The sequence below is a fragment of the Phragmites australis genome, chromosome 18 (assembly GCF_958298935.1).
Source record: "Phragmites australis chromosome 18, lpPhrAust1.1, whole genome shotgun sequence".
Taxonomy (NCBI): Eukaryota; Viridiplantae; Streptophyta; class Magnoliopsida; order Poales; family Poaceae; genus Phragmites; species Phragmites australis.
The window spans coordinates 17,814,138-17,824,565 of record NC_084938.1 but is presented as its reverse complement, the minus strand read 5'-3'; the positions used below and the strand labels follow the sequence as shown (position 1 = coordinate 17,824,565).

General features: G+C 41.1%; 1 protein-coding gene across 1 annotated transcript; it reads left to right on the top strand.

Annotated features, from left to right (window-relative positions):
- Nucleotides 1–9,924: 9,924 nt before the first annotated feature.
- Nucleotides 9,925–10,428, top strand: LOC133898582 (mitochondrial import inner membrane translocase subunit TIM17-3-like). Its single transcript, XM_062339286.1, has one exon. It carries the CDS (start codon nucleotides 9,925–9,927, stop codon nucleotides 10,426–10,428), a length of 504 nt encoding a protein of 167 aa, XP_062195270.1.

Sequence of the window (10,428 nt, the reverse complement as noted above, 5' to 3'; positions counted from 1 at the left end):
AGGCCACCCCGGTGGGGGACCCCTATATTCTTTACATCGACATTAACCATGCAGTAATGTTTGAGCTGACGAAGACTTTCAGAATAGTTCCCATCTCTCCACCCCATACACACACACACACACACACACACACACACATATATATATATATATATATATATATATATATATATATATATATATATATATATACATATACATATACATATACATATACATATACATATGTATGTATATATATATATATGCATATATATATGTATGTACATATATATACATACATACACATATATATACATACATATATGTATATATGTGTGGGGGGGTCGTATGCGCTAATTTCATCCATGAACTTAACATTTGTAGTCTAATTTCAAGTCCATAGTCCAGATGACTATCAAATTGGATAAAGGGACATGATCGAAGGAAAACAAGAACATCAACAGACGTTGGCAACGTCGGCTCAAATATGCTAAAGTCCATATATCATACCTATTCTAAAAAAACAAAGCAGCACCCAGTTGGATGATGCACCAGTTTAGTTCAAGGATGATAGTGGTAGTAGTTGGGAATGCAGGAAAGCATTCCATCGATTGATAACAGAAATATTCGCCTTCATTTTGGATATAACCTTTGATCACGAGCCAAGCTTTATACTTTTTTATAGTACCATCAGACATAAATTTCTTTTTAAACCTTCACTTGCAATCCACAAGTTTATAACCATGAGGTCAATTTATGACTTTCCACTATAAACTGCCTCCTTCCAGTAGTCTATATCTGAAGATGCATATACTTTTGAAATAGACTTGAGAGTGTCATTCACAAGGTACACAGTGAAGTTATATTAAATGATTTTACTGTCCTTTGTCTCTTACTCATCCTTGAACCTCACTGTCATCCTTCTTATGAACTAGCTCACATGTTTGTTCAGAATACTCAAGTAGTGTGATAGGTTTAGGAATAATCTCAGATATTTGACTAAAAGTATTATGTATATCCTTACGGAGTGGAGGGATACGAGCAATCCGGTGTGTCACGGTGGTGAACCTGACAGGGTGATCATCATGCGGCATTCAGGATTGTCTTGCAGAGCATGTGGAAGACGAGGGGAGCTAGCCATTGCAAAGCGTGGCAGCGAATGAGTTAAGTGTCATAGTTGTAGGGAGTTGAGGGAGACGAGCGATCAGGCGCATCGCGGTGGCGAACCTAACGGGTGTTAGGATATCCAATCATGTCTTTTATCTATTGAAATAAAACCTTAGCATGATGCCTGGTCCACATGTTAGACTTGGGATTGTGTAGGTTAGTTGGTTAGGAGTCGGTCGGTCGGTCTATTAGGAGTCAGAGTCAATTAGCAAGTTAGTTGGTGAATCAGCCATTTTTAGGCTTTGTGGCTGAAGAATCGGACAACTAGCCCCTTAATCGTACTCTAGTTTTACTCTTTAAATAGATGAGAAAACCCCACTATAAGAGATTGAGGCTGCAACAACTATTCACAGTTTAGCTCTTTTGGCTTTGTTAGTTAGTGAGCACTCCCAGAAATACCCTATTTTTCGTTAGGCTTGAATTTCATCACGAGCTAAGTTCATAACTTTGATCTATTGTTCCAGCATGTGCGTTGTGTGAGTTTAGGTAAAAGTTGTGAGTTGAGATCCGGTGAGCGGCAACGACAATGGGGTGATCAGTAGGTGGCGTTCGTGGGGCGTCTCGCGAAGGTGGAGAAGGGGAGGAGGACATATAGAGAGAGAGATAGGGGAATATGTGACGAGGGGTGATTTAGTCTAATGGAGCAGCGTGTCATGGTGAGCAACGCATGGCGATGAGAGACGACCGATCGACCATGTCGCGGGGGCGAATTGATGTCGTGAAGACGTAGCGTTCAGCCACGTCGCTTCTACATCTGCTCTCCACCAGTATACGCACCGATCACTAGTTGCTAGCTTAGTTTCTGTCGGATATCAATCTTAATATCCTTGTAGTCATGCCCCCACGATGTCAGGTTCATATCCAACCATTGTCCTGATGATAGAAATCTTACAAAAGATCTGAATAGGTATGTGTCCATTCATCTGTGCTTTTAGTTTTTGTTCATTAATTATTGAGTCTTGTGTTTTGCGAAGTTGTTGAGTAACAATCTTGGAACATTTTGGATGAATTAAACTAGTGTGGATGTTTGTTTACCTCTTTCCTCTGTAAATTCTTCATTAGCACATCATTCAATAGGCACTATTTGGTGTTCATATCTCAATTTTCTCAATCTAGATTTATTATGTTACCAAGTCAAACGGAAACAAAGTGTCCAAAAATTAGTGCCTAGTCTTGTGTGATGTCTATTTGATTTGCTTAGTTCATAGGAAAGAGCCTTTGTACATGGGGAAATGTCGTCATAGGCGAGGTAACTTGCGTTGAGACACCCTCAATTGTTTGTTAGAAGCCATGCTATTTAGAATGCCTCAAATGATAATTTTCATCAATCTGTGTAAGGATAAAAGCCCGCCCAAGGTGCTTATGGGCTGTTGAAAGTGGCAATGCACACTTGCATTCTAAAATATTCTTGAGGCTACAAGAGACTAGATATTTGCCATGCAAGATTCTAGAGCTATTCTTCATGGCAAATAAAAAAGTATGTAGAACATAGATTTTTAGACATGGTAGTAAATATCTAGATTTTAGATAAAGATGAAAAAGTTCTAGAGCTAGATATTTTCTAGAAAAGTGCGGAATGTGCCACTTGGCACAACCACAATGATCATGAGCGAGTACAAATAAGGGTGTCATCCATCGCTTGCCATACCAAGCCACCATGAGGGCAATAGCATAGAGTGGCATATGAGGTGCATGGCAAAGTTGCCAGGGTGTGCGACTCCAGCAGTGTCATGGTGGGTCCTAAGTAGTGTGCAAGTAGTTGGAGCAGGCACTACAAATAAAGAGTGTAAGAGTGATTTAAATCAGCCTTTTAGAAGAAGAGAAAAATGTAATTTCTATACAATAGTTAGGTAAATTAATTTGAGATTTCAGTCAAATCTTGCACCATCCGATCCATATCATTATTTGTGCTCGCACCACATCCTACCCACTTGTGCGCACTGCTCTCTATTGTGTGAGCCGATTTTTTATTATTAGTTGGTTTTGCTTTTTGAATTCGGCCCATTTATTCTTTGGATCTTTCATTCACTAGAATTGCTACTCATCGAACATTTCTAGTTGCTTATCGCGCGGACTAGCCTGTGCGTCCTCGTGCTACCACGTGCTGATCAGATGGCACTCAAAGGAAGTGGTTTGCCTTATCATTTTCCCCTTTGTTTGTGCACGCTCCCAAATGCCTCATCCAGTCATCATCTCCTCTGACGAAACCATCTCGATTCCTCACATAGGAGATGTAGTGACAGGTGATAGTTTATTTGAAGGCAAGAGGGGAGTGGAGAGATCCTTGGACGGATGCTTCAGAGTAGGGAGGCGTAGATCTTCGGTTTAATTTCATGGGGAAATCACATCATGTGCCATTGGTGAGTTTTATAGCTCTTTTGTTGCTTGGTTGTTCGATTGTTCCATCAATTAGGGATCCTTATCATGGGGTATGTGGCTTTTGCTTGAGTAGCATGGATGCATGACTCGGATGACACGGTATGGGGCTTTTTTCTTAAAAAGCATGGATGCAGCTGCCCATGGAGATGCATGGTGTGGCAGGGTTGACGGGATGGGGATTTTTGCTACTTACGCAAAATAGTTTTTATTTAACTTTTGGTGTTCGTATTGGTAGTTTTATCGGGACGAATTAGGTAATCTGTTTTCATAGGTAATGAATAGTGAGGGAAATTTTTAGTTTTGGATTTCATTGGTTTTCATTTTGACGAGAATCTGGTGCTGCCATTGTTGGTTTTCATTTTCAATCAATGATCTTTTTTCTTTGATGCACGATGGTTTATCAAATCAGATATTGAAATCAGTATCATAAGTTGATTCAAGTTGAGTTGTAAGTTTGAATTTTTTAGTAAATATTTTATGCGCTGAGTTAAGAGTATAAATTTTAGAATTGAAATTTGCAAGTTGAGTAATTTGACTAGGAGATCAAATAAATTCATTATTGTAATGTTTCATGTTCATCCATGTATTTCTCATGTAGAATATCGTGCTAAAAGCAGAGTTTTTCAGATATTTGAACGGACTTTGAAATTGGATGTTATGGATATTGTTGCAAGTTTCCATTCACAGGACATTGTTTCGTGTAATGTGTTTTGAATAGTGTTTTTTTTTTTAATTTGAAAGTTTCGGTTGTAGAAATCTGCTATCTATATGAGTTCAAAGCTCAAAGCAATCCTCTTGAAAGTTTCTGTTTCTTTCAATTGAAAGCACATACCACCTGAGTCATAAGTTGCAATGTTTATCAGTTCAAAGTTCTGACATACTAAGTTGTGAGTTGGGAATATTGATTTGTTCATTCTTTTATTCATTTCTTGAGTGCTAAATTTTAGAGACTTGAGTGCAAAGATATAGAGTATACAGTTTTAAGGTTTAGAGTTTCACTTGAGTTCTAAACAGTTGTGTCCATGTACTGAGTTGAGCCTCTGATTTTCAAGTTATTTTTTTACACTAAGAAAGTTAGGGAATTATAAGTTAAAACCCCTGAACAACTTATGTAAATTACATAGTTTAAATTTTTTACATACATATTTGAGAGTTGTAAATTATAAGTCCATATCTGTTTTATTTTTGGTCAGTACAGTGAAATATAAGCTGAAAGTTTCAATTTCACAAGTTGAAAGTTGTCGATTCATAAGATGAAAGTTCGAATTTCATGGTTTGAAAACTGGGAGCTATGAGTTAGTTAAAATTTCGCAGTGAAGCTGTGGCAATGCTACCATGGCAATTGCGCACCAACATTCAAAACTGTTAGTATATTTATAAAACTTTTTTCCTACATGCACTGTTGACACATGCATGATATTTTTCTCTTTTTTTCCATCAAGAAGAAAAATCATTTCGTGAACTACTGACTTTTTTCCGTTGTAGCTCATGAAAAAACTCACTGCAATAGCAAACAAATTCAGTGGGTTTTTTTTTGTCCTGGTTTGGTTACAAGGGGACATTTGCAATTTCCCCTTTTTCTTTTATCCATCAAATGATACAAATTACGTGTTAGGTTTTGATTGGGCAAAAAACTGACTATGATGCAAAAGATTATTAGCTAGATACTACTATCAGGTAGCCAATCCCAGGAAAAAAAAAATCTACCTCCTCGATCTTCGTTCCCCTTTCTGTTCTTCCCCAACCAATCCCTCTCGGCTGCACCAAGATGTCCTGAAAACCGACGGGTCGTAGACGCATGAGAGTCGAGATGTCGTCCAAAGGAAACGAAACCCCGATTCCAGCCCTAGCGATTCAGTTCCTTCCATAGATGCGGTTTCCATTCGATTTTGCTTGCGATTCCCCCAAATTACTGTAGGTTTGATTCCCTTTTGCTAAATGTGGATTGAGCTGTTGTTATGTGCTTAGGAAGGTATGACCTTTGGTAGATTTGAGTTTTGTTTCCTGTGTGCAATGGGTGGTGTTAGGCATTGTAGGATCAATGCCACAGTAGCAACCCATAGATCTCTTCCTTTGGGATTCAGCTATTCAGGCCTACTATTTATAACGCAAAAGTGTTTAGGTTTCTCCTTGCTCCCAGCGAGCAGATTAAGCTCAACTCCTATTCTTATGTCAATGAGAAAGTATGTTGTGCTCATACACTTGCTCGATTATGTGGTGGTGATTTATCCTGCAATTGTCCCAGTACCACCTCATCAAGGGACTTTATAGGCTACAACTTATCCAATTGTGTATATGCCATTGTTTGTTCCTAGGATATGTTAATGGCTATCTCACATATTAACAGTATTTTTTTTGTTTTACTGTTTATTTTTTCTATTTGCTGCTTTCAGTTGTGAAAATATATATGCCCAGAAGAGATGGAATCATTCAGCTGCATTGTTACCAGATTGAAAAAATAAACAAAAATCAGTGGCTGCATAGAATATGTATCACTTTCATATGCCCAGCAAATTGTTGCCACAAACCATCAGTTATGTCTAAGATTAATGTGAAACTAGCTTGTGTTGCATACTTGCATATACAGTATATTGTTTCCTTTTCTTAACATTACTGTTATGCCTGATAGCTTGGAAGAGTTTGTTTAGTTCCAAGTCCTTGAAAGAGCATACAACATCTATTATTTGATTGTCATCTCGCTAAATCGGTATGGCGGATTGTCAAAATTGCTCTTTATATAAACATTTTGAACTGGGTACCTCCCTGAAAACTGGTTTCAACAGTTTCCTGGCTGGCCCAGGTTCAGGTACTCCCCTCCTTCAAGGAGAAGCCGGGGGATGTCTTCTCCCCATGGTCTAGTTTTTTTATATGATTATGCCGCAATAATACCACCTTTGATAAGAAATAATCACTTCTTTCAAGAAGGCTCTTTCAGGAGACTTACAGGCTCAGGCATTGGACACTAATGCAGAAAGAGGAAGAGAGGGAGGATGTTTGCAAGGCGTGTCGTACATTGGAGGTTATTACAATGGAAGTTTTCGCTAAGAATGAGTGACGATTTAATAACATATTATGTGGTGCATGACATTTGAGCAATCATGTAGTTTGTTTATTTATTACCCTATTCAACATACCCACTTACCGTGGCAATGATGTAATAATCAACCAGAGGCTGAAACTTTTTCCATTATCTAAAAAAAGCCTTTGAAAAAGCTTTGTTTTAAGGTGGATGTGGGCTACTTAAATATTTAGCTTTGCTCTATTGGGAGAATGGACCCCTACTGTTGAGCTATTCCAATGTTTTACATATGGCTTCATGATGCAAGTATTGATGATTTCTTGCTTATTTGGTTCAAAAGATTGTAGTGGAACCCTTTTGGAATTTACTAGCAGAAGGATCATGCCATTGACGCAACATTGACTCAAAGTGGCAAGTTATTGGTATGAAATACTGGGCTATGAAGGACCATTAGGAATAGGATGGGCTCACTAGGACGGTCTGGTGGTAGGTAACAGCAAATATACAGATGCAAATAGAAGGCTGTAGATAGTAGCATGTGGAAAGAGGGCATGGACAACGGTGGGAAGTGTCACTTAGTCTAGGGTTTCTTGCAACAGAGTTAGCAGCACAAATTGATCTCAAGGTTTGAAGCCTGTACTTTGTAGATCGGTTGTCATCATTCCTTTTGTTATTGCTACAATAGATTTGACTTTGTTTGTCCTAGGTAAGATGTGGTTCATAGAGCGAGAGAACCTTGTACACAAAAGAAATATTTCCTTCGGGTGAAATTGTCTGGGAAGACAATAACAACTTACCCTATATAACCTTCGAGTGGAACTGCCTATTGTTATCTTATCAGTGTAAGGGTAGGTGTTGAGGGGGGGTGAAGTACATTGCTCATACTGGCGGTTATTTTGGACATGGTTCTTGGGTCTTAGCCTTTTCAGTGCTTTTGAGCTCAGGCCCACTTCCGTGTTGTTGTCTCGCTTGCGCATCGAAACAGGACGCACGGTCTCTCCACCTTCTTGCACTGTGTAGAGCTTGCAATCCTTCCTTGAATGCCCTTCGCCGCACAACAGACACTCCTTCTTTTGACCTCTTGCCTCAGATTTGTCTATGGCGTTCTAGATTCGCCTAGTCTTACATCGTCCCATGGTGTCAACTTTGCTTCCCGGGTTTGGCATCTAGAGTGGTGCAAGCTCTAGAGGCTTAGTGAATTCAGCGACTCCCTGCCAACCACGCAGTTCACCTTACCATGTTACTGCAACATTCTCCTTCATGTAGTATGGAGAAACAAAGTGGATGGGCTCAATCCCTCCTTTTGCGCAAGCTGCCAACACATGTGAGCACGACAAATGTAGGAGGAAAGGTTTGTTGAAAGTGCACTCGCACCATGTATCTGCCAGCTTGAGCGCACATTCCATTGTGATCTCAGACCAGCCAGCTCCAAGCCTGCCCTTGTCACACAAAGCACCTCAAATACACACTCTATTGCCCCAAGTACCATACCCAGTGCATCGCTCCCTTTGTGCTCTTCTCAGCCATGTATTTGGTGATCTTGTCTGTGTAAAGTTTCTCGGGGTTCGCCACGTGTAGCAATGCACCAGTGTACCTTTGCCAGACATTAGGTCTGTTCTGGACAACAACACTCTTAATCTCCCTCAAGAATCGAAGCCAACTTTGAGTGTTCTCAGATTCAACAAAGGCAAATACCACGGGGACCACCTGATTATCGCCATCCACCCCAATCGGAGTGAGGATCTACCCTCTATACTTGCCTATTATAAAAGTTCTATCCACACAGAACACTGGCTTGCAGTTCCTAAAAGCCTCTATCATACAAAGAAAAGACCAGAAAGCTCGCCGAAGTACCCATATTCCAAATGGATGCAAGAAGTCATCAATTGCAATCCAAGTATTTGGATTCCTTGCTTGCAAGACCTCCAGAAATGGAGGGAGGTTATGATAAGAGTCCCCATACATCCCAGATCTCTTCTCCAATGCTTTTTGTTTCATTTTTCATGCCTTGTCATACGAGATTTCATAGCCAAATGTGTTCTCGATTGCATGCATAATAGCGAATGGAGACATAGAACTCTTCTTAACGATCTCAAGATACATCACCTTTGCCACATATCATGTTGTCATGTTCTTGTGCATTGCAAGGGTCTCCTGTAAATTACATGTGTGCCTCTCCACCTTCGAAGCAACCCAACTGTTGTCAACAGTAGGCTTGTAACTATGCACATGCCACGCGCACCCTGCATTTCTACACTTAACATCATATATGCTCCTATTAGATATCACAACTTTGAACTCTCGTTTCTCAAAGGAAGCCCACCTCTTAACTGCATCCTGCAATTGGCCTTTATCATGGAACATTTGTCCAATCCAAACCTCAAGCGCATCATACTACCAGGATGAATCATAGACATCGTTCACTGTTAAACTCTCCATGGAAAAGTTACCCTATTAATCGGGAAAATCCTTCTCCTTATCACACTCAGCACCATCAACAAATGTGAGGAACTCTTCATTGTCTAACTCCACCAACTCCACAACATCCTCTTCATTCTTTCCCTGATCAGTGGCCAACGGGGAGGGAAATTGTTCATCGTCTGAGTCTTGTGCCCAGGGAGAGGGGTGTCCATCAACGGCTCAGGAGCCACATTTTCATGTTTTGTTGTTGCAACAATTTCTTCCACCTCCACGAGGGCACTCGACTCGCCTTCTCCAGAAAATATCATAGTACCTTGCACGGGCATGACATGCCAAAAACCCCTTTCCAACCCAAGCTCACAAACTACCTCCACCGCTTTGCATTCTTGAGCTCCCATAATTCTCACTTCCACTCAGTAGCATACCACTTAGGCATCATAACCCTAACCGACAACCGTTGCTCCGCCGAACTAATGTGCAACACATCATCTAACATTTCTATCACCTGACTACACCGTAGTTCAGCAAGATTATTCAGATCGACCTCCATACCCAAGAAATTACTTAAATCTACCCCACGATCACATTGCATAACATATCCATCTCTATAATGCACACTAAAAATGATGTCTCCTAACATACCTGATCGAAAATCATTCAAAACTTTACTAAATTTGCAGAAATGCCTAAAACTTTCCCTACATCATGTTAAATTGCACCAACTGAACCAAATTATCTAATCTATATTTTGTAAATCTATTTTTGCATCGCATAAATTTATACAACTAAACTAAAATTTCTAAATCTAATTTTACATCGCGCTAAATTTGTACAACAAAACTAAATTTTCTAAACTAATTTGTTCTACACTATTTAGCGATTCAGTTCCTTTCACAGAAGGTACCCTGCTGCCGCCGCCATAGATCGATCTGTGGCCGATAAGCACGGAGAGGCTCATGTATGGTAAGATCGATCGCTTCATCGACTTCGTGGGCGATGGCTTTTTGCTTGGCGCAGCGGGCGGTTCCACCTTCCACTTCATCAGGGGCCTCCGCAGCTCGCCGAACGGCGGCCGCCTCGCCGGCGGTGCCCAGGCCGTCCGCGCGAACGGGCCTCGCGTCGCCGGTTTGTTGGGCGCCTATTCCGCCGTATTCTGCTCCTTCGAGACCGCCATATCCCTAGCGCGCCGGAGGGAGGACCCCTGGAACTCCATCGCCGCTGGCGCCGCCTCAACGGGCTTACTCAATATGCGCCGGGGCGCCTCCGCCGCTGCGCTCTCCGCGCTCCTCGGCACGACAGTCGTTGTGGTAGCCTTGGGCCTCGATTGGACCGTTTCAGAGTGGCACAGCCGCCTCATCTCCCACCGTGAAACCCGGAAGTATCTCGTAGCCATCGCCCAGGCCCATCAACACTCGACGACTCCTGGGGTTTCCGCATGTGGCTCCATCGAGTACAAGTGA

What these genes read in the sequence shown, in the direction of transcription:
- LOC133898582 (XM_062339286.1), top strand. Translation starts at nt 9,925, where the DNA reads ATGTATGGTAAGATCGATCGCTTCATCGACTTCGTGGGCGATGGCTTT.